The sequence below is a fragment of the Caenorhabditis remanei genome, chromosome V (genome assembly GCF_010183535.1).
Source record: "Caenorhabditis remanei strain PX506 chromosome V, whole genome shotgun sequence".
In the NCBI taxonomy this organism is placed as follows: domain Eukaryota; kingdom Metazoa; phylum Nematoda; class Chromadorea; order Rhabditida; family Rhabditidae; genus Caenorhabditis; species Caenorhabditis remanei.
In genome coordinates, this window is record NC_071332.1 from 14,910,800 (window position 1) to 14,936,660 (window position 25,861).

Below are 25,861 nucleotides of genomic sequence, written 5' to 3' on the forward strand. Positions count from 1 at the left end.
CTGAAATTTTAGAAGAAAATCGAGAAATCGCAAGTCGTAAAGCCGTAATGAAAAAGGGAATGACCTCGCTAAGTCCCCCTATAAATCAACCCGGTTTCCATAGAAATGGAGTCAGAAGACTACATATTTATGGCTCTTTTGAAGTACTTTAGAGATTTCTTGTGTCTTGTGATTCTTCAGATTCAAATTCTAAGATTTAGATTACAAAAAATGTATTTGTAAGTCAGAATTACCGGAATTTTCAATTTTTATATCTGAAAATGTGCACTTTTATTATAAAAGTGCCTTTGACTTATGTACTTTCAATTTTCAGTGTAAAGTCCACATTTTTACTGATAGAGAAGAAATTATTCTCTAGAATGCAGATGAGTCATCGCTGAAAACTCAGAAGCTTATCATTCGAAACATTTCTCAAAAGTTTTCCGAAAAGCAGATTGATTAGACGGAAAATTGAGCATTATGCTACTCATTTTTAGCAAGTTTCCATAGTTTCCTCTATATTTTCCAGACTTGCAACAGGTCGGACCGAAATCAGAATTTTTCCGGCCCGGAAATTCAGTACTGGAAAAAATGCAATTTTTTTTCGAAAAAAAATTCTTAAGAACGTTTTTTTGTAGGTTTCAAAGGTTTTGGAAAAAAACATTGTAGAGAAAAAAGTTCAAAATTTCAAATCCGGGCCGACCCGAAATTTTGCAAGTGGGCTATTTTCCGCCTTTCCAGAAGCAAAATGACTTTCTATAGCATAATTTTCAATATCTCCAACCTCAATATTCCCTGATTTCCAGATACCAATTACCAACTAATCCATCCATCTCTCATTTCTATTACTCCTCTATTCATTTCCCATGAGAAATAGCAATTACCTCTCTTATTCTTCTTCTTCCTCCCGGTCCAGTAGCCCCCTTCACCACTCTTTCCATTATAATACCCACACATTGAGTATTATAAACGCCGCCGCAATCCCAGGCGGTTTCCCTTTTTCTGAAGTTGTCTGAGTCTCTTTCTCTCTATTAATATAAAACATGCTCTTTTTATGTAAGGGATATATGAAGATATATCATTTAATATTCACACTCTGTGTGTATGTACTATCAGATTTTTCTCCTTTCCCCCTTTTGAAATTAGTATCCTGTCTTCCCACTAATTAGGTGGAGATTGATGATGATGACACTGAAAAAGAGGAGAAAACCGGTCTTCAAAAATTCTGTTTTTTTCTTAGTTTCATCGACATTTTTCTGAAGAATTCTGACCTTTTTTCTCCGAAAAATTTGAAACAAAAGTTGTCTCTCAACTCTCCATATATCCCATGTATTCCATAAATTGAGTCTAAGTCAGCACCACTTGTTCTCTCGAAATTTGGCAGCTTTCTGTCCCAGAAAAACCAGAGAAAAGAAAAGAGAAAAACAAAGCGAAACGAGAAAAAGTGTGTGTAGAAGGACTACTAGTTTTCAAAAAGCTATTTTTGGAGTCGAGCTTTTCGGCAACTTTTACGCTTTCTTGGAGACATTTAAATTGTATTGAAAAGAGGGTGTTCTCGCAATAATTGACATGTTTTCTGTTATTTAGATTTTTTGTTTTTGAAAGTTTTTCTAGCTTTACACCTCTGAATATCCATAGTTGTCAAGGCCCGGGTAAATTAGCGCCAAAGTTCAAATTTCAATTTTTTTCAATTTTTTTTCAATTTTTTTGCGAAAAAGTCAAATTTTCGACTATCTGTTAGAATTAGAAGAATTCCTGAAAAATCATCAGTAATGGGCTCATTTTCGATGAAAAATTTCAAAAATTTCAAAAAAATCTGGAAAAAAAGGTCATTTTTTGAAGCCGGGCCTTCCCGGGCCTTGAAAACTATGATTAAATTATGCCCTAGAAATCTGTTTTCGAATTGAAAGTGAGCTCGACATTACCCTAAAAGACACCCTTGAAATTGTTACAATTCTTTCCCTTGGCCAGAAAAATTTCCCTTTTTCAGAAACTTATTTTCTCATTTCTATAGCGACAAATATTTGCATCCTTCCAACCATTTTCTTCCTTTTCCTCACTCCATACTCCGTTTTTTTTCGTATTTTTTCTTACATGTTCAATGACAATTTTCAGCCGATCGATGGAAATCGATGGGGGTCCACCTCCATTCATCGGCGCCGTTGACAAGAATCCACATGAAGATGAACTAGAAGAAGACGTCTACGAGGACGAGTCACTCGACTCATCACACCTTCCGTTACCTCCAGATGCGAATAGAAGTCGTTCAGTGACACCGGATAGAAGTCTGAATTCTGACTCGATTGATGTGACGCAAGTCTCGTCGTCGGCGTCACCTCCGAATGTGTTGGATGATAATGATAAAGGGGATACGGTAAGGATTATCGTTGAGATTTTTAATGAAAATTTTCAAAATTTAAAATTTGTCTTTCAGGTGAAAACCGCCATTTCCCAAAACGATTGTCCGGAATTTCAGACGACGTCCGATAAAGAAGACGTGAGTCAGAAGGAGAATGATGACGATGATGAATGGGGAGATTTCGGAGAAGTCGTTTCAGCCGCTCCTATTCAAAATGTGAGTTTTCATAGATTTTCAAAATTTCTTTCAAGGTGAATACAGTTCCACGTCATAAAAAATTCTGAAAATTTCACGCGGAAAATCTTCCACGTTTTCATGAATTTCGCTGTAAAATCTAGACTTCTTTTGCCACCCGTAAAAAACCGTTTTGTTGAGAAATTTGGACTTTTTATTCAATACAACGTCATAAATAAGGTTAGCAGTATGAGTATGAGCAATTAATTCTGAAAATGATTATTATTTTTTGAAATCTCTTCATTCACAACTTGTGAACAACCCTCTCTTCCATCTCATCACCGAAAAACAGCTGTCGAGCAAACGACGAGAATCCGATATTCTCGAAGAAATCTGCAATCCACACGGCTTCTTTCGATTCGCACGCCATTTTTGACATGGACGTTCCCATCAGAACCAATCGTGCGAATCTACAAAAAAGAACTGAAGACGTCACAGATACATCAGAAAGTGATCTATCAGTATTTGATATCACAATCCGAAAGAGACTACTGTAGAGATGGGGAAATAAATTTAATTCGTTACCTTTCGATAGCCGTGTCCATGTCGTCTTTCGTCGCCATGTAGGCGTACAACTGCTTGGTTATTCGGACTCGTTCATTGTTTATGAGTTTTCTCGCTGGGAGAGTGATGTCGGCGTCTGGAATCGCATCAAAGTGAAAGTTTGGTTCTTATGAGGTTCCGCCCGGACCTGGATTCAGAAAAGTTACCGCTTTGAATGCGGCGAACTCCACGGCGTCGAGTTGTAGATCACGAAACGGCTTGAGTACGAGATCCAGCATTTGGAACTTTTTCCTGTTGAGACCGGCTGGCCTAAAACGATTGAACACAACGCGGAACGAAACGATTGGGTTGGGGAATGGAGAGAGTTAGTGAGCTTCAACTTACCGGGTTGGCTCGGGAGTCTTATCGAAATATGATCCATCTGGAAAGACGATGGTATCCGGTCCGTAGTCTGGAGAGTTCCATACTTGAACAAGGACTGGAACAGTGATGGCCGCGTGTCTCACTAATTCAGCCTGAAAAATTCTTGTTTTTGCATCGATTCTCCAAGGCCTTGTGACTATCTCTCTCGCTGCAACGAACCTTATCTTGATAGTCCAACGCCTCAAAAACATCGAATGTTTTGGCATACTCGGTCAGCAGAAACCAGTCCCTCTCGTGCCAATAGTGATAGTCTTGTTGAGTGACGAATCTCAAATCGAAGATCTGATGTCTCTCACTTGGATGTCCCCACTGTGACATGAACATTGGGTCGGTCAACAGTGCCTTCGAGCAGAGTGCTTCGTGTAGAGATCGGAGTGGGAGATAGTCGGAGAGACGAAGATCGTTTGCAGACTTCTCTCGATCAGCCAACGTCTGCAGAATGCATCGACGTGTGGATTTGACTGGAAGAGGTGTGACGCTGCAGGGAGTTGGAGAGATTGGAGGAGGAGAGAGTTGGAGAGGAGATACTGATGGAGGAGTACTATTGGCACCTTCATCACTGGAACCATCCGAACTAGTAGACTTCATTTCTTTCTTTGGTCTTCTTGTCCTTTTCGTGTATCCGATTGGGTCACGGCTCTGTTGAAGTGCATTCCGGTCCATTCCGACACTGAGGCATTTCTCGAATCGGCAGTAACGGCATGCACATCGAATACCTGAACCATCAGAAGTTGTGTCTAGTTTGTTTAAGTAAACTCACTCTTATCAACTGGACAGTTTCCTTCAAACTGGCAAATATACTTTTGCTTCTTCATAATCGTTCTTCTAAAGAAGGTCTTGCACCCGACACATGATGGAACACCGTAATGATAACCAGATGCAAAGTCTTGGCAAATGAGACAAACGTGATCACGAGACGAGCTCGGTGAAGATTGAGGAGTCATTGAAACACCTGAAAATTGCTATTTTCTGCCGTTTTTGTTGTGTGAGAGCGAAAAAGTCAACGAATAATGCAAAACAAGCGCAATATTGGGTTGTGTGTCTGTGCCGATGGATGATGTGCTTGAAAGATAAGGTACTGAATGGAGAGAGTGTGAGAGAAACAGAAAGAAGACACATCAAAAATTGAACTGTGATCGGAAAAAGAAGAAGATGGGGCCAACAGCCGTCGGTGCATAAATGGTGCATTGATCTTCTGATTTTCGATCAATTGGAGAGCATTGAAACAAAAAACGAGACTTCTGAAAGTCGCCATCTTCTTGTAGAAGACTTCTACCGACCTCACCGAAAAGAAATGGAGACGATAGGCGGCCCCCTAGATATGGTTGTTTGATAGATACAACATGTTGATAGACTAAAGGCACGCTGACACTGATACGAAAGACCTTGGACAAGTGAAAAAATCAATGAGATAGTGTCCAGATTGCTTCTTTCTTTGTATGCATGTATCTATATATACATAGATTCAGTCTCTCATGCTATGCTATTTCAAATTCACACTCCCCCATCCCTTCCGTCAGGTTCCGACATGCGTCTCCCAGTCGTCATACGACAAGGCTTCTCTTCGTTATCTTGACCATTATATAGGCCCTCGCCGTGGAACAAAGTACGGCGAGAAGAGATGGGCGGAGCCTACTTTCTGAGGGAGAAATGGCCGATGCTGCTGATGATTCTGCTACGGGAAAACCACGCCATGTCTCCGAAGAATTTGATGAAGAGAGGAGAGAGATAGTTTTGCACTCTTTTGAGCAGATACGTTTCGGACAGTTTGTAGCCGAAAGAGATGGAGAAAGAGAACTGGTTTAGTAGACATTGAGAAAGAATGTTGCGAAATTCGGAGGAGGGTGTATACAATATATTGGTTAGTTGATGTGATAAGAGCTTCAGGACAATGAGAATTCGAAAAAGAGATTGATAAGAGGAAGTACTAATAGATCAAATTGGGTTGGCGAGAGAGTAGAGAAAATGAAGAGATTTAGAGAAAACCTTGACCTTTTGACAGTAATAGGGAGTAATGGGTGTATATGGGTATATTTGAACAGTTCATATCATCTGAAATTTTGTTGTTTACTGAAAACCTATTAACAGTTTGATTTAATCATAGAAATGATGCTTCAGAACGAAAGACTATAGCTGAATAGATCTTGCAATTAGGCCTGAAAGAAAACAAATTTTCCTAAGCAGCTGACTGTTTCTGATTGTCCCATCAAGTAGATTTTTAATGGATCGTACAGATCACAAATAGAGCTTCATTTTTGTAGTTGACAACTTTTTTGTACGGTCACTCCCTAGAGAGTTATGGTCATATTAAGAGGACAGCTCAAAAATCGCACTATTTTGCACTGAAAGGGGTCGATTTGAGAGAGAAATTACCTTGTCGATATGTAACTTGCTAGAATGTACCCGTACAGAGAAGTTGCCAACTACAAAAATGAAGTTCTACTCTTGGTCTGTTCGTTCCCATAAAAATGTATTTTGTGGGACAGTTAGTTTTACTATGACAAACTCTCAAAGTTGGGTGTTTTCAACTGAAAACGGCCCACGTTCGTATACTTTTGCACAGCACTGTAGCTGAATAGATCTTGCAATGAGACCTCAAAGAAAACAATATTCCCCAATTAGCTAACTGAAACTATATATATAAGAATGATTCATTTTTCAGAAGCCCCCACCTCTCCAAATGTCAAATCTCAACGATGACGACGACGAATGGGGTGCATTCGATCAGGCGCGTCCCTCCACTGACCGTTCTGATGATCCATCAGCCTCCTCCAACTCGACTCGATCTCAGGAAGCTCATCAATTGGCTCATCAACAATCACTAGAAGAGTGGGGCGCATTTGAAACATCTGAAAATGCGAAGGATGCAGCTGGAGATGATGATGATGAGTGGCAAGCGGAATTCAGCTCGGCAGCTCCACCTCCACTTTCAGTTCCAGATGTTCCTCTGGAAAATCTGAAAATTCTGGAAGAAATGCTAGATGATGAGTCTTTTTGGGATGATGGATATGCGGAAGGAGACCGAGACGGAGAAGAGAATTCAACTGATGCTATCGATATCCCATCGTTATTTGATTCAGAGAATCTTGATGAAATGTCGAAAGAATTCGAAGATGTAGAAAAACAGAAGTACTCAAAATTATGGCTATCACTTCGTGTAATTGAAGAAGCGATCTCGCTGAAATTCGACTGGAAACAGTCGGAAATCCGCAAGAATCATTTTAAATCACTCAAAATTAACCCTGTAAGTTTTTGGAAGTTTCTTCGAAGTTTTGAATTTATTCTCAATTCTCCAGATTGCTGTCAAAAAAGAAACTCGCGCCACGGCGGCCGCCGCATTCGACACTTCCAACCTTTTGCTTCCCACCCCGATTCTCCAACCAACGTCTTCTGACTCGAATCATGACTTAACGAATAATCCGAAGACGTCGTCCTCATCCCCATCTGTCGACTCGCCTTCTGTTCCAGCTGTCGACTTCGATTGGGACACGTCGGGTCTAACGAATCCAATGAATCGAGCTAGTAAGATAATGCACGAAATGGGCGCAAAGTGTCGAAATCTCTTGTGTAGTGCCTCAACGAATTGCATAAACTTGTTGAAATGCTAACCGTCTTGTTTCTTCTTTGCTTGCTTTGCAAAATAACGAACAACCACACACAAGAAACAGTAATCCTCCTCCTCCTCCTCGCATGATTCTCCCTCTTCTCTCTGAAAATCGGATCTGAAATTTCGCAACTTTCAGACCAAAGCTCTGCTATCATCGATGTTGACTTCCTCGGCACGAATGGTGTGGCGTCGGCGTACACGAATCCGTTGCAGCAAGACTTTGAACACTTTGGGTTGAATGGGGTGAAGACGACAGAAGCTAGTAATGGGTGAGTTATATATAGTCATTCTCCCAATGTAAGATTTTTTCCTTTCAGATCGAAAATTCTGGAACAACTTATGTCTGGAATGAATGGAACTTCCGATCACTATCGTTCCACCGAACTCCTCTCATTGGATGCCCGAAAGCTACTCGAACGTCTTCCGGATATCGGATATCTTCGAGCGACATCTCTGAAACTTCCACTGGGAACAAATCTCCCTCATTAATCATCTCCTTTTCGTTCTTTCCTTCTTCTGCCGGTTTCTTCTTCTTCTTCATTTCTCGAGCATATCCAACTAGAATTTTAATGATTGTAATTCCGTTTCTAGTCACATGTTATAGCATATAATGTTTTCTCTTTCACTCGCTAATTATTTCAAACTGTTCATAAAGTTATAGAGTATCACTAACCTTCATCAAAATTCCTTTTCTTCCTCTCTCTCTCTCCCGCTGGCCACTTGTGATATAATTGTACTCATTGTGATAATGATTTCGTTTTTTTTTTTTTAAATCTGGAATATGAAGCTTTTCGCTTTCTCAACTAAAATTCAGCTAGTTTTATGACACAAACAAAGAAAATGAAGAGGCAAAAGATAAAAGATAAAAGGAAACAGGGATTCTGAAAAAAGAAAATGAATAAAACTGGCTAATTCTAGACAAATTTTAAATCTAGAAACGGATAAAAATGTGAAAACAATTGAAAAAAAAAACTCGATTAACAAAAAAAAAGAAGCGAAAACGTGTAATTTATCATAAAACTAGGTTTAATTATCAAATCGGCTCACAAGCCTTTCGAAGCCATTCGTGTACTTCAAACTGTTCTTCTTCCAGAAGAATCTTGCCGATCTCAGAGAAAACTCGATAGTGGTATCGATTGATCCAGAGAATCTCTTCAGGAGTCAGAATCTGCTTGACAAGAATTGAGGTTTGGAATGGGATGAAGGTGAGAGGCTGAAATAGAGATGAGGTTATAAGAATTCAGTCATAGACTCACCTGGAAACAAAGAAACGGATTCCCTGAACTTCTCGATGACTGCGTGAGCACCGTCTCATAGCAACTTCCTATCCGAACTCCATACTTCTCTGGCTCATAGAACGCTGGTTCCAGGGTAACCACCTGCCCCGCTTCCATTCTTCCCTCTTTCGATTGATCTGATGAATCACCTATAATCACTAATACAGTGGTTTCACTTTCAGCCTCTCGTATTCTTACCCTGTGTGTCACGTATATTCAAACAGTGCCCAACACTGTGACCAGTCTCGTGATTGTAATCCATTCCAGCATCCCACAACACTTGTCTCGCTAGAATATCTAGACGACTACCAATCGTAGAATGCGCCGGGAATTGAGAGTTCGCTATTTTGATATGTCCTTTCAGCACGAGTGTATAGCTGTTTGCAAACTCTTCCGTCGGATATGACTCCCAAATCGTTCGAGTGGCACACGCAGTTCCATCCGTATAATGGACACCGGATTGAACCAAAACTTGATATAAATTCGACACGGTGTGATAGGGATCCGGTTTGTGTAGAGGCACGGAGCAGTGCTCACCAGATGAGAATACTGTTGGAAGACTCTGTTCAATATACATCTTGTGATCCTTCAAGATTTCCTCCAACTTCATCGCCATCTCTTCCTCCGTATACGTCGTTTTCGTATTCTCCGTATTCTCTACTTCTACTTTCAAAGTTTGAAGTTCAAACCAGTGTAAGAACATTATCATCTGGACACTGTGGCGGATCTGAATAAACAAAAAATTATTTAAATCCCCTTTATACCCCATTTTCTTACATTACACGCTCTCATTCCGGCCAATTCCATCGGATTCTTCTTCGCTTTGACTTTCTTAACGATAGATAACTCAATAATCGATGACTCCTCTCCAAAAATGCTTCCAATCCACTGATTTGTGTCGGGAGTGAAGAGAATCAGCTGACTTTTTCCATCTTTCTTCTGTCTATCCATCCATTCAGATAGAAACGAATGAACTTTTTTATAACTGTGGAATCTGATACTACTTCGGGTTAAATGAGACTTCGCGTCTTGATCTAGTTTTTCCAGATCGATGAATAAATGTGCTTCATCGAGAGAGACAAAGAGATACGAGTATGTTAGAGGGCTGAATGGAATGTCGTTGCCGCGGAGATTCAGTAGCCCTGAAAGAATATTCAAAATTTCAAAAGTTTTGAATACTAAAAAAAATTAATTAAAACCTACACATAACATCATCCAATTCACAGACTATCGTCGCCGAACACTTCATCGATTCCAACTCTTTTCTCAGCAGACTCATTTTGAACGTCGGCGACTTTCCACACGAGTCGAGACTCATCACTTTCACAACGTCTCCCTCTCGATATGGACGTGTATCCCAGAAGTTATCGATGAGGTTTCCAGGAATCGGGAGGAGTTCAATGCGGGATGACTTCAATTGGCCGGACATTTTTAGATAGTTTGCTGGAAACCGATGATGGTTAGTATCAGTACGGCACGCTTCTTACAACTGCGCTCTACCGAAACCGAAGAAAATTGTGCGCGAAATTGAGAAAACTGAGAGAAAAAGAGACATTTTTCAAGAGCAGTTCGGTGGAGCGCAGTTGCAACAATTGTGTCGAGCTATTATGAATTCATTTTTATCTGTGCATGAGAAGTCCGCGCCGCACTCACGCGGCGGCCACGCCCACCCCGATTTTAACGCTGCGTTCAATTTTTGAACACTGCCGCAAGAAATGGGCGTGGCCGCCGCGTGAGTGCGGCGCGGACTTCTCATGCACAGATAAAAATGAATTCATAATAATAAAAAGGAATTGGATTAGGATGCTTACAAAATGTGACAAGTTTTGGGTCGAATCCGACAAGAGATCCAGCTGGCAACTCATTTCTCAACCAATCAACGATAGTTTCCGTCGATTTGTCCTCATGATTCTTGACCGTCCAATATGTTTTGTCTAGTTCTCTTCCAGCGATTTTGAAATGTTGGTTATCAGTCCAGAACACTGCTTTGTCGTTTGTTATGACTGCACACCCTCCAGTTCCAGTGAACTCGGATAGGAATTTCATTCGACACAGGCTCTCAGGAATTCTTTCATTCTGATGAGAATCAGTGTTTGGAAGAATATACGCAGCTAGAGAAGCCGAGAACTCAGAACGTAGCTTGTTGAGTTTCTCAACAGCAAGAGGCTCGTCAGAGACTGGTGTGGGTCTGAAAATATAGTTTTTAGAATATTCAACACACAGTCTTCAAGCTTACGCTTCTAGATAGACATCAGTGTTACACAGGCCGACGCAATCCTTCTCCGGGCAGAAAAGAGTCTCCAGTGATGGTTTCGGGTGCTCTTTATAGGTTTGCAGCTGGAATGAACGAGTGATTAGAGTAAATTCTCATAGTCTTACCACAGCCGTATCGAATGTAGACCAGAATTTTACAACGTGATCGTTGAAATTGGCGAATCGATTCTTGGCTCGGTTCACACGATCGATCGAAACAATTTTAGCCCGTCCCGTCCTTCGGATCGAATCGATGTGTTTTGAGACTTGTAGATCTGTCTATAATTCAGAAATTATGTATACTTCTTTAGACTAAACTGACCGTAATTCCTGAAAACCTGACTTCCATGATAGGTGTCTCAAGACACGCCCATCGTTGTGATAGACACTTGACTACATTCTCATCATACTCAACAACTCGTAGCATTCCTGTATCAATCTCTAAGTAGAGATGATGAGATCTCCAAGGAGGATTAAACGGCACTTCGCAGATATGGCGTGCTCTTCGATACTGCGTGTTCTCGCTGATAAACTCTTCCAGATATAAGACGACATTTATATGGGCGCGGAAAGGAATTGATTTGCAACAGACTTCTCTACACTTGTACGATTCGTTTTCATGCCACTTCTTGAATTCGTACGAAAACTTTTCCAGTGCTTTTTGCACACTGAACTTCTCGGGAATGATATATGCATAGTGATCATCTGTGCTGAATAGAACTTTCGAGATTTTGATATCTCCAAGCGGCACATTATTCGAATTCACTCGAGGAATCAGAAACTTCATTGTAAGAGAAATTTCTCGAAGAAGGCGTGCCGTGTCTAATGAATAGAAGTCTTCAGCGAGATATCCAACGTCGACGTTAGAGATGTCGGCACTCTGAAATATAAATATTTCGAATTTCATTTAAATAATAGAAACAACTTACATAGTTGACTTCCGTTCTTCGATTTTTAACGTATTCCTCTTGTTCTTTATTTTCTCGAAAAGTCAAAGACTCCACTGACAAATTAATACACGAAAAAGCTCTTCTTAGAACCTTCTGTGGGTTGTCCTCTCGATTCATCCACTCATTGATCGATTTATTCTTACTGAAAATCTATTTGGTGGTTATATTACTGTTTCACAGTAGGTTTAGTGTTACCTTCAGCTTTTTCAACGTGGATTTCAATTCGTTTCGTCCACAAGGATTTTCTGCTATAAAATCCATGGCGTAGTGCTGCTGCTCTGCACGATATCCACTTCCAGCGTCGCACGTTTTGAAGGTGTGTAGATTATTGATGAATTGAGCGTCGCAATCTGTTTAAAATATAAAATTTTTATGTAAAATCCGATAATTTTTCTTTCTCACTAGACTGTTTATTGTATGTCTCTTCTCTGTACTTCTTTGACGCGGACGTTGCATTTCGAAGCTCTTCTCTTTTCGTGACATATCGTTGGTATTTTCTATCATGTGTTTGTCGATACTCTCTGTCTTGCTTTCTTGCACTGTGCAACTCTCCTGAATTATGCATTTTTTAAAGAAATTTTCATGCCCGCTCACTTCCTGATAGGAAATCAACGACGTGTGGTTCTAATTCGTCGCTATCAAGTGGCTGGAGATCATTTGTGGAGCTGGGGAGCATTTATTCTGAAAAATGTTTTTTTAATTCACTTTATTAGGCACTTTCAGTTGAAAATAAGCAATTCGCGGCCTTTTCATGCGCCTTTAATAGTGAAGCAACTATGCTCTATTGACACAAATTTTATGCGGCAGTTCAAACACAGCCGCTCACATTTTCCGAAAAATTGTCACTTTCATTCACAAATTCCTTCATTTCCTACTAATTTTCTCACTAAAAACACTACTAAATATTTAGTTAAATTTTAAAAATGGACGAGACACAAAAAAGCACAGCTGGGTAAGTAATTTTTAAATAAAAATCAATAAGAATATCAATTTTACAGAACAAATTCGAGCTCGATGCACACTTCGATGCGAAACGAAGGCGATCCATCGATTGAGCGGCTCGCTCCGGTTTCCATTAAAGGATCTCAAAAGATTAACAAAGTTTTTCATGAATTAATCGATAGCTGGAAGCAGTACACAAGTATGGAGGATGGCGATCGAATCGCACAGTTATTGCAGAATTACTCAGTTGAAAAACAATTGGAACATGTCGGAGGAATGTCGAAAGAAGAAATTCTCGATGTTTTCCGAGCACATCTCCGAAAATTAACGTCGGTTCAAGAGGAAAACGAACATTTGGCACGGAGGAATCGAGACATTTCCGAAAAGTTGCATCGAATCGAACATCGAGTTGGCAAAGCTCAAGCAAATGTTTTCGATAAAGTTCAAGAGGCAACTATGGAAATTCTCAAAGATTTCCATGCTCGAGAGCTTGAATTGGCAAGAAAAGTCGAGGTTTTCGAAGCGGAAAAGACGAGTTTGACAGCGAAAAATACGAAATTAGAGGGAAAAGTCGAGGAATTCTCTCAGAAAAATTCGACTCTCCAAGCAAAAAATCAACGACTAATCGAAATAAATAATGAAAATGAGAAAAGAATCGGCGGTTTGACACAAAAAAATCAAACTCAAGACGACGAGATCTTCCATTTAAGAGAGCAGCTGGAGAAGGCTAACGAGTTGGCTCGCGAGAAGACGGAAGAGGTGAAAAATCGATTGTTTCTCTGAAAAACTTTATATTTTCAGGCGCTTCAAGAAGCTATCGAGGCGCAACGTGTCAAAACTTTGATAATAAAAGAGCGAGAAGCCGTTAATCTTCAGGCTGCCAGGCATCAGGAAATATTGATGGCAGAGATGGTAAGTGACCTATTTGTTTCTAATATTTTTCTGTTCTTATAGGACAAATACAAAGCTGATTTGGAAGAAGACCTGAGTGTTCGCCATCTCCGACACAAGAAGGAAGTGGAGGCTCTCAATGCGAAGTATGACTCTGCGATGGCACATAGTGAGCAGACGATTCACGATTTGAAACTGACGAATCGACAATTGGAAGCTAAAGTCTCGAAATTCGAAAGGAATTTTGCAATGATGGAAGCACAAATCAAGGGAAATATGAAGAGAAGTTTGGCGATGAACTATCAAGAAATGCTGAATATTATCTCATCTGGAACCAGTCGATTGCCCTCTCCACCTCGGGAGAATCCTTTCTTGGATTTAGAAAAGGAGAATAGTTCCAGGAAACATCGACTGGGTTTGTTGGATTTTTAATTTTTTTTTTTTAATATCTGAAAACTAACCATTTTTTTCCAGAAAACTCTCCGTCTCCAAAACGAACCCTCGGCGTTCAAACTTCCAATGCCTCGACTTCTGGCCCACCTCCTCCGAAAGCTCGGCAACCGGAAAAGCCAAGAATGTCGTCGAAATTCTCATCTTCCGTGAATTCTGGAAGACTTCCATCGACATCTTCTAAAAAATAACCACTTATTTGTAATTTTTTCTACCTGTTTCTATATACATTAATTTGATTGCGCATTTGTACCTTATTACTCGTGAAATCGACCCAAGGAAATAAAATAAATTTTTGGGTCACATTTGATTTAAATTTATTTCCATCATTTTGACCTTTCCCTCCCTTTCTCTTGTTTTCTATTCCATCCCGGATATATCACTTTCCGGTTGTTCACTCCCCCTTCCTCCTCGTTGGCTCCAACACCACGCCTCCAGAAAAAGAAGACGTCCCCTCCCACCCGAAATTAAACGCGATTCATGTCGAGTACTGTCTGCGGTCTCTTCGTCTCGCACTCTATTTCACAGTGGCGTTTCGAGCATTTTGGGTTAAGAAACGCCATTGACACTGGGATAAGAAGAAGGAGATGTTTCCAATTTGTGTTCGATTCGAGAGGAATGCATTTTTCGGATTTTTAGTATTATTATTATTAAGTTTTGTGTTTTGGGGGTGGGAGGGCCTTGTCTGTCTGTGTGGGGAAATGTCCGGATGTACAAAAATGCGGAAAATTTTGTGATTCCATGCTGTTTTGTCCCAAAAGTACTGAAAAATGGGTAATTTCTTTGAGTTCTAACCAGACTTCAAAATCTCGGACCGGCCGACCCGGAATCGAAAATGTGCACAATTTTTTCACAAAATTTTTTGAAAATTTTTGAAGTTTTTATCAAAAATAGTCTCAAAAATGCTACGTGCGCTTGAATTTTTATCGATAGTTGAAAACATAGTCAAAAACTCGACTTTTTTGAAAAAAAAATTTCGAAAAAATTCAAAATTTCAATTTTTTGTATTTACTGACTAACTAACGTAAGTGAAACCCGGGCCGAGGCCAGTGAAAAAAGTCTCGTCTGTTTGTGTGTCTGGGTATCCGGATGTCCAAAAGTTTCCTTAGTTCCTGTTAAACCCAGAGGTCGTCTATGTGTAAGGCTTTCATGACATTTTTTCAAATTATTCCAACTTCATTTTTGTCTTTATTTACACTTGAATACTTTAAAAAATGCACATATCAATATTTAAAAAGTTCGGCTTTTCTCTTCATCTCATCCACCTTCTGAACTCTTCTGAAGCATCCGAAGAACAGATTCTTCCAACTGAATCCATCATCTCCCCCTCCACTATTCCTCTTCTTTCTTGACAACTCCCTCAACTTTTCATAACATTCTCTGCATCCTTCCATCTCTTCCTCCTCTGTAATTCTTGCTCTTTCCTCGGCTCTCTGATCTATTCGTTCCGGAAAGAACCTGTCTTCCAACTCGTTTCTTTTCTGTTTCAACTCTCGAAACATTCGACGGAACGCCTCGAAATCAGAAGTGTCCTCTAGTCTTCTGAATTCTCCGTGTAGATATTGATTGAATAGTTGCTGGAAGAGAGCATCGAATTCCTGGGAGTAGAGATATTCGGGAGTCCACGACTCGTTGGAGTGATCTTCTAGAATTTGGTGGTCTGACTTGACAAGTGGTTTCAACTCGATACCTTTCATCTTGCACAGCTGAAAAATGTATAAATTGAGAAAAAAAGATAAAATAGAAATGATATGTATACAAAAATGGGAAGGTCAAATCAATCATGGTTATTGGCGGTTAATGGCCTAGAAAACTAGAAAACTAGTCCCCGAAGAAGAATCTTCTTCATCCAAAAAACCTGTTTAGGGCGTCTAAGCTTAGTCATTTTCCGCTTAAGATTGTAATCTTCACTAGAAAAACATATCGAAACAGATCAACGTAGCATTTCCAGAATCTGCCTGGGGAACATGAAAAGAAAGCGCGTAGTATAAGAAAAATCAATGGTCCTAGTGGGGACCTAATAAGAGCAATTAATAGTGATGACAGAGAGAGAAGGCATACATGGTAACAATGGTTTATTGCGTTAGGTCAGAGCAGACGGTGGGGGGAGGATGGTCCATTAGATTGGCTGATGGTGTCATGGGTTTATATCGGAGTACAGTAAGAAATGGGGTTTGATTTCTCAGGGGGGAAATATTGTTACAGTACTAACCATGATCTTTTCGAAAAATTAAAAACTTCGAGCTTATGGCACGGTCTCCCAAAGTGTTGAATTTTGAAAAATCGCATTGCATTGTCCCAATCAAACATAAATCTTCATTTTCGTAGTTGACAGCTTTTACAGTACCGACCAAAATGTTATCATGTTTTGACTTTTTCAGTTGAAAATGCTCAACTTTGAGAGTGCGTCATGGTAAAACTAATTGTCCCACAAAATAACCATTTTTTGAATCGGACAGATCAAGGGTAGTACTCCATTTTTGTAGTTGACAACTTTTTTGTAGGAGCACTCCTTAGAGAGGTATGTACATTTTAAGACGACAGCTCAAAAAATACAGTATTTCATACTGAAATTGGTCGATTAGAAGTAGAAATTACTTTGTCTGAAACAATCAGTATTACCATGACACACTCACAAAGTTGGCCAATTTTTACTGAAAACGACCAAAGTTTACATCTTTCGGGACGGTACTGTATGGTCGATTAAAGTTGGGCATTGATCATGTTTTGGTTTATCGGTTGGTTGAAATCAATTTCTCGAATGAGTTTTCACAAAAAGGTTATCCAAGCAAAAAGAGTAGCGCATTCAAACATAAAATCAAAACAATTGCAACTTGAAATGAGCGCTGTCTCCCCCCAGCTCTCCCACCCCTACAGTACCCCTCTCTGATTCCTGATTCCTGATATTTATCAAAAAGTTTCCCTCCAAACTAACATTCCAGTCCATTCAAACAACAAACGTTTCAATCATTTCCCTCTCTTCCGCTTCGCACATTGATCGATGATGATCCTTCATTTTCAAATTTTGCTCCAAAAAAGGTTCGTGCGCCCTCTCCTAATCCCAGCCCCTTCTCACTGCTTGTTTTGACGTTGTTTTAGCAGTTTCGTTACGTTTTTTGCGGTACTGGGTTTCTTGGGTAAAGTATAGAAGTAGCTCCGCCTTTTGAATTTAGCATTTGGTGTTCATTTGGACATTTGGAAGTCCCATTTGACTTTGATTTTTATGTTGAGTATGAAGGAGAAAGTCAAGATCTTCATCCTTGTATTAGCTCAGCACAGTTCTTGCAACTGCGCTCCACCGGAATGCCCTTGAATAATGTCTCTTTTTCTCTGAGCCTTTTAGTTTCGCATACAATTTTCTTGGCCTTCGGTAGAGCGCGGTTGTAAGAAGCGTGCCGTGCTAATAATTGACAACTATTATATTTTTAAAAAAACTTCCGAATAGATTCATTTTTTGAGAACTGTCACTTTCAGAGACCATACCTTACAAAGAAAGAGTTGTACAGAAAAACGACCAACTACAAAAAGGAAGCATCAGGTCGACCTTCACATATTAGTGTCTGACTCTTTGCTTATTTCTGTCTGAATGTACATAAATCTGTGCATCCGGATGTCCCTGAACAACCTCAAATCTTATCTCTCCCCCGGTCTGCTCCTTTTTTTCTGAACTCATCCTATCAAATATCAATGAAATAACCCCCAAACAACCCATCTCTTCCTCCAACTGACACAAACAAGTATAGCCCCAACTGAAATGTTGCTCATCTTCTTCCCACTTCTTATCATATCACTTATCACCTTCTTCTCTCTTCCACCTATTTGTTAGCAAACACTTGTTGCTCCTTTCAACTCCTCCTATCGAAATCACGTATCTGCTCCCCCTTGTATCAAATATATCCTCTCGAATCTTATCACATCTACGCACACACACAATCTGGTGACAAATGAACAGTTGTTCTGAGAAGAAGATCATTGTAATATTTCTTCGGGTCACTCGGGCAGAGAGAAGAAGGCAACTTTTGTGTCTACGCCCCAGTGATTTGCTCTTTTCTCAACTCGTTTTTTCTTCTTCTTCTCCGCATTATTTCATTTTTCTCATCATTTCATACACAACGACCCACATCGTCAATTTGTTTCATTTGAGCTTTTCGTTTTGATTCATTCATATTAAAAGTGTCAACTTTCGCAAAATTTGGGAGAAAAGAGGGAAGGGTTGCTTGTTTCTCAAGAAAGAGTTCTCTGTGGGGGAAGTTTTGAGAAAGAACATTTTTAGGAGATTAAGGAAAAATGATAGGAAAACTGGTACGAAAACTCTGAAAACTTCCAAATAGAGTAGGCCCTCAACAAGTTGATTCCCAGCCCCGTTTCCAGTCGAAAACCGATGAATTTATGGATTTCATGACTGCCCCAGTGTTTCAGTTGTGATGATACATTTGCAATTCTTATTTGACTATAAAGAACTAATCAAAATCTTCACTTTTGTAGTTGGCCACTTTCTTGTACGGACTCTCCCGAAAGAGATATGGTGCTTGAAAGCATTTGAGCTCAAATTCGATCATGGTTGCCTTATGATGTCCCCACTTTCAGTGACCATATCAGTCTAGGATGTCGTTTTGTAAAAATGTGGTCAACTACAAAAATGAAGGGGTTGATTTGTTCTATTCATTTCAATAAATTTTTTAGTGGTAATCCCATTTTTGACACTGTAACGCTATCTTGAAATTACAGGTTTCCACTGAAAGTATTAGCTCGGGGCGTTTCAACTGCGCTCCACCGAAATGCCCTTGAATAATGTCTTTTTTTCTCTGAGTCTCTCAATTTTGCACACAATTTTCTTCGGTTTCGTTAGAGCGCGGCTGTAAGAAGCGTGCCGTGCTAGGCATTCGAAAATTCTGTAAACCGCGCTTAGATAGTTTGTGCAGAATACGATTTTTTTTTTCTCTCAATTTTTTTTCTATGGACACCTCCAGGTTATCTGGAGAGAATCATTTACAAACAGGTGCATTTTTCTCCTTTTTTTCTGAAAAAGTTCCATTACCTGCAGTCTAGAAGGCTCAAACCAGAATTCTCCCCAATAGCCAAAACCTCCAATTCCTTCAATTCATCCTCCCCTCCCACACTTGCCCATAAATCTGAACGATCTTGAGATTCAGTGCTTCCCCCTTTACACATGTTACATTCTCACTCACCACCTTACTTTAAACTTTTTGCTCTTCCTCTTGGGTTCGCCTGAATATTCAAATCTCACCCTTACTTTTTTTCTTCCCCCCATACCCATTGTAACATTTTCGCACTCTGCCTGCAAACTTCTGAATCCCTTGGAGCTCTGGATCCAACCGAACATGTGAATATTATATATATTTTTATGTTTTTCTCCATCCAAACGCACTACTTTTCTCTCACTCACTTTTTACTATTCTCCCCCAAAAAAAGTGAGAATTTCTTTCCATTCAATTTCATTCGCTAATAATAATTGAGGTGACACAACAAACACAACACAAAATTTTTGAGTGGTGCGAGGACCCATGAATTATTGAATCGTTTGCTTTCTGTCTCTCTCGAATTCTGGAGATACAGAAAATGAAACGAAGAGATGGGAGGGGAGGTCTTCTTAATTGGAATTTTATGTCTTATGTCTTGTCTCAACCCATCGTTTGTCGCTTTTTCGATATTTTTTAATTCCGTCTGTCCTGGAGGGTTTCGGGGGGAAAGGATGCAGGTGATGTGATGGAATGAGAAAATAAGGAGAAATGGGAAAGAGAGAGGTCCTGAAATTTATATTTCAGTTTTTATTCTTGTTTTTACACGTTGTTAAGAGGAAAACAGGAGTGTCTGGTCTCATTCTATCATTGCTTTGGTAACAAACTCTCTCTACCAAACTTTTTTCTGGATTTCGGTAGAGCGCGTTTATCAAAAATTAGCTGAAAATCCAAAATCCTATATTTCTTCTGGAAATCTGCAAATCGCACTAATTTGAGATTTAGGAATCTGAAAATCTTGGAATCTGAGATTCTGCCATTTTGAAATTTGGAAAAATCTTGAGATCCGGTAGTGTAGACATATGAGAATCTAGAAATCTGAGTTTTTGAAACTTTGCTTTTTTTTTAACCCGGTTACTGGAACATCTAGAAATCTGAAAATCTGAAAACCTATACATACTTTTAGAAATCCAGATACACAAAAACCTCTTATTCCGCAACGTGGAAAACTAGTTATTTAAAAATCAAACACTTTTTGAAGTGTTTGATTTCTAAAATGTTTTGATTTCTAAACGTGCCTGAATTTCTTTTCATTAAAAATTCCAAAATCTGGAATTTCCTGGGAATCCGGATATCTGCAAGCTTGAAAATCTTAGGAATCCCTCAACTGGCTACCTTGTTTCCTGCGGTTCCGTGCCCTCCGACTTCTGAAAACTTTTGAAAAAGATCTGGAAATCTACTCACCCACATTCCCAAACTTTGACTTTCAGCTGATTTCTATACCATCCCTCCGTAAAGTTCCTTCCCCCTTTCAACTCCCCTCACCGGATGTCACATTGTTCTTGCCCTTTCCCATTCACTCTGATTACTTACCGACTTCTTCTTCTTCTCCTTATTCCTCCCTCTGATTCCCCCAACCTAATGAACATTCGATTCTGTACGCGTCGCCGACTTTTGAGATGGGGCGTGACGGTGTGCCGCCGAAGTCGGAGAGAGCCTCCGGAAGTACGCCAGTATAAGCACAGCCAACACATGAAGGGGCGGAGCTTGACTCGAGAAAGGCCGGGGCCCCGACCCAGAAAAAAAACAAGGTGGTGATTAGTGTGAGTTGTATATATTTTATGTGTTCGTAGGAGAAATGTATATAATTTTAATTTTGGACTTGTGATTCGAGAAACACATTCCATTTTTTTGTCAGAATTTTTTGCTTCGGGTTTCCTAGAAATGTATATGATTGCGAAAGTAAAAAGTGCCATTTATAAGTTGAGAGAATGTATTATTTTTGGAATTTATTCCATCGTTAGGTGGGTGTGTCCGGATGTCCGGGTAGTCTCATTGTGAAATCATGAATTCATGGTTTCGAAATTCATAGATTCTGAAGACCCGGATTGTCATATTTCCTTACTTCAGCTTCCTTTTTTTCTATCTTTTTTTTCTCAATTTCAATCGCTTTTTTCAAGTTCTCCCACCCTTTCCAATGACATTCCCCTTTTCTCTTTTCACCTTTCATCTTCCAATTTCTTATTCTTATTCTTTCGAGTCCTTTCCGTGCTAACTATCAATTAGTCCCCTCCCCCCCCAAATGCTCTTTCTTTCCAGGTGCCTCATCTTCATTCATAGAATGTATGTTTCGGAATGAACCATCATCATTTTCTACTCTTCACTTTCGTCACATTTGGACTCTTCTCCAATTCCATTGAGGGACGAAACGAGTGTTATTCGTGCTCCGGTGTCTGTCATAATGAGCCGTGTAATTGTCAGGTATGGCCTATAAATCGGGAGATTTGGGTTTCTAGGTCGTCACTAAAACCCTTCAAAATTTCAACTTTTTGTTGGTCATTTCGACCACAAAAAGAGACGTTTACCACCCCGGAGCAACATCACGACAACCACATAAAAATGGCAACATAAGACATCTTACGAGCTCATTTTGGAGCAAGGGAAATGGGAGAGCTAACCTTTTTATGAATTTTTAAAGGCGCAGAGGGAGAGGAGGACAATGTGGGAATGGAGTGAGAACGAGAAGGGGTTTAAAACATGAAGTGATGAAATTTAGGTGGCCTAGAGAATCTGAAAAAAAGAAAACCAGTCTGAGAAAGACGTCCCATAGCAAACTTTTGGAGCTGAAATCAGATTCAAGATGAAATTTATATTTCAGGAAAGCAATACATGTTCTAGACATCGTTTTAAATTTGAATCAAAACAAAAATGAGCCAGACTGTAGGATATTTTGGACGCTGCGAAAACAAGCCATCTCGAAATCAGGACGTTTCAAAACGAACAACATTTGTTCGAATGAAATGTCGAGAAAAGTTTCTGGTGTGTCTGGCGCACTTTTGGCGCGTTTTGAGCAAAAATTTCTAAATTTTGTTGATTTCCAGCCTATTTTTCATCATTTTCATGAGTGTCTGGCGCACCTTTGGCTCGTTTTTAGACATTTTTTTTTCCATTTTCTCTTGTAAATCTATCCCAGCCCTCGTAAATCGACATCAGACCTGAATGTTCTTTTTCGAAAATTGAGTAAATCACGTCAACGTCACGCCAGTCTTCAGTTTCTTAAAAGAAGAAAAACGTGCCACAGACACGCCAGTAATGGGATTCGTAGCCTAAATTCATCGATTTTGAGCGAATATTGTGCTATTTTTTGCATTTTTCGGTAAAAAATTCGACATTTTCCATCAATTTCCTGGTCTGAATACCTCCATCGGCTTGATAGACATCTCATCTGGTACCAATTGCTCACTTATTTATTTTTCAGATGGGATCTTGCGAGTCCAACCAATGTTTCATCGAGAAGAAGCCGACGGAAATTCCAGGATCCATGAAAATCACCAAAGGTACTTATTTCCCTCTTCCCCCTGTCACTTGTCACTCCAGTTTGCAACTCGAAATTCAATTTATTTCCTCTTTTTCTGCAGGTTGCCTCCGACGCACTTCTCGAATACATCACGGATGCGAGTACGATCATTTCTCGGATCACATTCTATGTGTTTGTCAGGGTAAACCTCTCATGATGGCCTAACTTTTCCTAGTCCCTGTTCCTTTCCAGGTCACTACTGTAACGATAGAATAGTGATGAACACAACGAGGCAGAAGTATACTCGAAGTGTCACCTGCCGAGAGTGCTCTGAAAAACAACCGGATTGTGGAGAGACGTGTGAAGGACATTGGTGTCATGAGGATATGAGTACAGGGGCGTCTGGATGTGGGTACGGACCTCCGGCACTGCCCTTCTATTACAGGGGGCCAGAACTTTTCTATTATAGGAGCAAAGTTTGTATCACATTGAGCAGGTTGGATCGATTTCAAATTTTTTTAATTCAAAAAAATTTCAGAGGAGCCGGCAAGCCACGTCGTCATTGTGTGTGCAGTACGAACATGTGTAATACAGCATACAATTATCAGTATAATATAAAAGATTATCAGTATAATATAAAGGAAAAAGAGACGAGTTTGAGGTCACGGTCCTTGTCATTGAGGTGAGTTCATCTCGGCTTTAGGGCTTGAATTGAAAAAAAAAATCAAAACTCAGTTTCAGCGCCACTGATTACACCTTGCCGTTACATTCTTGCTACAACTGTGAGACCAATACAAATGATGCGACGTCGATGTCACATACAACGAATTGTAGAAGTAATAGGTGTATGGGTGAGTACGGTATTCTGAAATTGAGAATCTTTGAAAATTTGCAAAAAAAACTATTTCTAGAACTGTTGGTCTAGAACCTTTTTCAAGCTACGAAAATCTTCGTGACTTTTTGAAATCTCTGTTGGAAGTCTGATAAGGACAGAAAGACTTTAATTTTAGGATTCTTTATTCAGAAATTTCAAATTTGGAAGATTTTTTGTGATTTCAAAATCTAGAGTGAATTTTTGAAATAAAATATCCAGAATATTCCAATAGACATCTGGACCCACAGACACAAAAACAGGCATCATATCGAGAATTTTTTGAAGAAAAAATCCACTTTTTCGAGAATTTTCCCAATGAGTTTTTGACAATCGGCCGAATGATTCAGAGTTAGTCAGTTATATTCACTTACAGCACCCCTCAAAAGGTTATCAACTATGGCTGTTTTCAGTGAAAAACGGGCAACTTTGGTACTGTATTTCGGTGTCCCCTGATTGTCCGATAAACTCAAATTTGGGGTGGGTGAACAGAGAAAAAATAGCACATAATTTTTGTAGTTGACCGTTTTTTTGTAGATGCACAATCCCGAAAGTTATAGGTAATCAAAGTAATTTATCCCTGAAACCGACAATTTGCAGTGCTTATTTTGGAGCTTTACTTTGAAAACCTGTAACTTTGAAGATAGTGTCACTACGAAAACATGGTCAACTACAAAATTGATGTAAAATTTATTACAAAACTTGTCCATACAAAACTTGGATTATCGGACAATCAGGTGGGACTGAAATGCAGTATCAAACTTAGTAAATTTTCACTGTAAACAGCCAAAGTTAACAGGTACTGTAGAAGAGTCGAAGCTCTCCAATTTTTTGAGAATTCTTTTCTAATATTAGAATTTTTACCTATTTATTATCGGAATAAAAAAGTTCCGACATTTTTTACCGACGCGCAAGAGTCGCGGTACTGGTAGATCAGAAACGCCCACTCATCATAAACATTTCTTCTGCAAAATCAGGGCACGGTTTCATTGAATTCGCGGGTGAAGTTTTGTTTAAAAATACCATTTTTTAAATAAAATTTGACCTATTTCCCTTAAAATTTCATTTCCACCATGAAGTTTGAGGAAAAAAGATCAAATTTTAAAGGAAATAGGTCAAATTTTATTTAAAAAGTGGTATTTTTAAACAAAACTTCACCCGCGAATTCAATGAAACCGTGCCCTGATTTTGCAGAAGAAATGTTTATGATGAGTGGGCGTTTCTGATCTACCAGTACCGCGACTCTTGCGCGTCGGTAAAAAATGTCGGAACTTTTTTATTCCGATAATAAATCAAAACTAAAAACATTTCAACAACTTTTCCAATTTCCTCCTCTATATCCAGGCCACTACTGCACCTACGCCGCCCATCGTCACACCACCAAGACGAGTATGGGTCGTTCGAACATGGTTCACGCTGTCGCTGAACTTCAGGGATGTATGAATGTCTCGGATAAGTCACACATTCAACTGGGTTGTTCCAAGAAATGGACGTCAGACGAATACGAAGAAATCCATTGTGCTTGTCGTGGCAATCTATGTAACAGTGACTCATTGACAGCCGTTTCGACGGGATCGTTGCTTCGGATATTCCACGTGGCGATTCCAGTTTTTTTGTATTTCTTGCTATAACCGTATCACAATTCCATCCCTTTCTTGTCACACATATCTCAATTTCTCACCCAATTCATTTCCTTTCTCCGCACCAAACTCATAATGCTTACGGGTAATACCATAAAACCATTTATTATTATTTTTACATTTTTTTCGATAATTGATGATGCCTAATTAGCTTTTGTTACTGTAAGAGTTCTTCCATCGAATTCCACTCGATTCAAATCGTGAACCGCTTTTTTCGCACCTTTCTCAGTCGCAAAGTCGATAATTGCCACGTCTCGATTCATCCTGAAATGGGGAATTCGATGTCCGGATGAGCTCTTGAAAATTTCAAATCTTACATAATACTGTTAATATCTCCAGCAGACATGAAGATGGATCCGAGGTCATCTTTGTTGGAATTCGGGGAAAGATTGGTGACTGGAAACGAAAAATTTTAAAAATTTGAAAATAAATTTTAAAAAAAACAAATAAATCCACAAAAAAGTGCTCACTTCGAACGGGAAACCCGGCAAACGCTAGGTGCGAACACACCAGAATACAAAGAATCAGACTCAAAATAGTGTTTCTCGTGGTCATTGTCAAATTCAAGACTGGCCTCCCCATCAAGTTACAACCTGTCCTTAAATAATCAACTTGACAACAAAACCGCCTGATTGATGTTGTCGTCGTGGGGAGGCAGAATCACGGCGCCATGTTTTGATATGGGAAGTTATGCTGGGCGAGAAAAAGGGAAAAAACTATTGTGATCAAGGCCAATGGTCATCTGACAAGGACCTTTGGTTGAAACAAAAAGTGTTGCGAGCGATTGGTTGGAATTTTGGAATTCTTTGGATGCTTGCCTGGGGGCCAAAATGACAAAATGACAAGTGTCTTGGATTTATCATTGGCGGGAGGGGACTGAAGGGGGAAACAATAGATTACATAAATTCAGCGAGTTTTTTGGGCGGGGGTGAGAAAAGACAGATGAGAAGCAGAAAAGGTATTTTAAAAGTGAAACGAATGTGTG

At 39.6% G+C, this 25,861-nt stretch overlaps 9 protein-coding genes across 9 annotated transcripts; 4 read left to right on the forward strand and 5 right to left on the reverse strand.

The window, feature by feature from the left end:
* Window positions 1-2,101: 2,101 nt before the first annotated feature.
* On the forward strand, window positions 2,102-2,779 carry GCK72_020163 (uncharacterized protein; the record flags this gene model as incomplete). The annotated part of the gene is made up of 3 exons (XM_053733420.1): window positions 2,102-2,353; window positions 2,414-2,554; window positions 2,600-2,779. The coding sequence occupies 3 exons, from the start codon at window positions 2,102-2,104 to the stop codon at window positions 2,777-2,779; spliced, it is 573 nt and encodes a 190-aa protein (XP_053582333.1).
* A 37-nt stretch (window positions 2,780-2,816) lies between these two features.
* Window positions 2,817-4,443, reverse strand: GCK72_020164 (uncharacterized protein; the record flags this gene model as incomplete). The annotated part of the gene is made up of 6 exons (XM_003116482.2): window positions 2,817-2,982; window positions 3,098-3,212; window positions 3,264-3,385; window positions 3,461-3,591; window positions 3,659-4,215; window positions 4,260-4,443. 6 exons carry the CDS (start codon window positions 4,441-4,443, stop codon window positions 2,817-2,819), a joined length of 1,275 nt encoding a protein of 424 aa, XP_003116530.2.
* Window positions 4,444-6,179: 1,736 nt separating this feature from the next.
* GCK72_020165 (uncharacterized protein) lies at window positions 6,180-7,595 on the forward strand (the record flags this gene model as incomplete). Its single annotated transcript, XM_053733421.1, has 4 exons — window positions 6,180-6,743; window positions 6,796-7,021; window positions 7,243-7,375; window positions 7,424-7,595. 4 exons carry the CDS (start codon window positions 6,180-6,182, stop codon window positions 7,593-7,595), a joined length of 1,095 nt encoding a protein of 364 aa, XP_053582334.1.
* Window positions 6,190-7,647, reverse strand: GCK72_020166 (uncharacterized protein; the record flags this gene model as incomplete). The annotated part of the gene is made up of 4 exons (XM_053733422.1): window positions 6,190-6,320; window positions 6,853-6,996; window positions 7,109-7,221; window positions 7,487-7,647. The coding sequence occupies 4 exons, from the start codon at window positions 7,645-7,647 to the stop codon at window positions 6,190-6,192; spliced, it is 549 nt and encodes a 182-aa protein (XP_053582335.1).
* Window positions 7,648-8,139: 492 nt separating this feature from the next.
* On the reverse strand, window positions 8,140-12,262 carry GCK72_020167 (uncharacterized protein; the record flags this gene model as incomplete). The annotated part of the gene is made up of 13 exons (XM_053733423.1): window positions 8,140-8,319; window positions 8,363-8,532; window positions 8,582-9,110; window positions 9,161-9,525; window positions 9,587-9,826; window positions 10,195-10,571; window positions 10,620-10,720; window positions 10,763-10,915; window positions 10,959-11,516; window positions 11,566-11,736; window positions 11,782-11,936; window positions 11,989-12,138; window positions 12,181-12,262. The coding sequence occupies 13 exons, from the start codon at window positions 12,260-12,262 to the stop codon at window positions 8,140-8,142; spliced, it is 3,231 nt and encodes a 1,076-aa protein (XP_053582336.1).
* A 247-nt stretch (window positions 12,263-12,509) lies between these two features.
* On the forward strand, window positions 12,510-14,060 carry GCK72_020168 (uncharacterized protein; the record flags this gene model as incomplete). Its single annotated transcript, XM_053733424.1, has 5 exons — window positions 12,510-12,538; window positions 12,585-13,287; window positions 13,330-13,440; window positions 13,483-13,834; window positions 13,894-14,060. 5 exons carry the CDS (start codon window positions 12,510-12,512, stop codon window positions 14,058-14,060), a joined length of 1,362 nt encoding a protein of 453 aa, XP_053582337.1.
* Window positions 14,061-15,092: 1,032 nt separating this feature from the next.
* GCK72_020169 (uncharacterized protein) lies at window positions 15,093-15,566 on the reverse strand (the record flags this gene model as incomplete). The annotated part of the gene is made up of 1 exon (XM_003116578.2): window positions 15,093-15,566. One exon carries the CDS (start codon window positions 15,564-15,566, stop codon window positions 15,093-15,095), a length of 474 nt encoding a protein of 157 aa, XP_003116626.2.
* Window positions 15,567-22,326: 6,760 nt separating this feature from the next.
* Window positions 22,327-24,867, forward strand: GCK72_020170 (uncharacterized protein; the record flags this gene model as incomplete). The annotated part of the gene is made up of 6 exons (XM_053733425.1): window positions 22,327-22,405; window positions 22,487-22,567; window positions 22,618-22,861; window positions 22,904-23,047; window positions 23,107-23,216; window positions 24,581-24,867. The coding sequence occupies 6 exons, from the start codon at window positions 22,327-22,329 to the stop codon at window positions 24,865-24,867; spliced, it is 945 nt and encodes a 314-aa protein (XP_053582338.1).
* A 152-nt stretch (window positions 24,868-25,019) lies between these two features.
* Window positions 25,020-25,431, reverse strand: GCK72_020171 (uncharacterized protein; the record flags this gene model as incomplete). Its single annotated transcript, XM_053733426.1, has 3 exons — window positions 25,020-25,140; window positions 25,194-25,272; window positions 25,347-25,431. 3 exons carry the CDS (start codon window positions 25,429-25,431, stop codon window positions 25,020-25,022), a joined length of 285 nt encoding a protein of 94 aa, XP_053582339.1.
* Window positions 25,432-25,861: the final 430 nt, after the last annotated feature.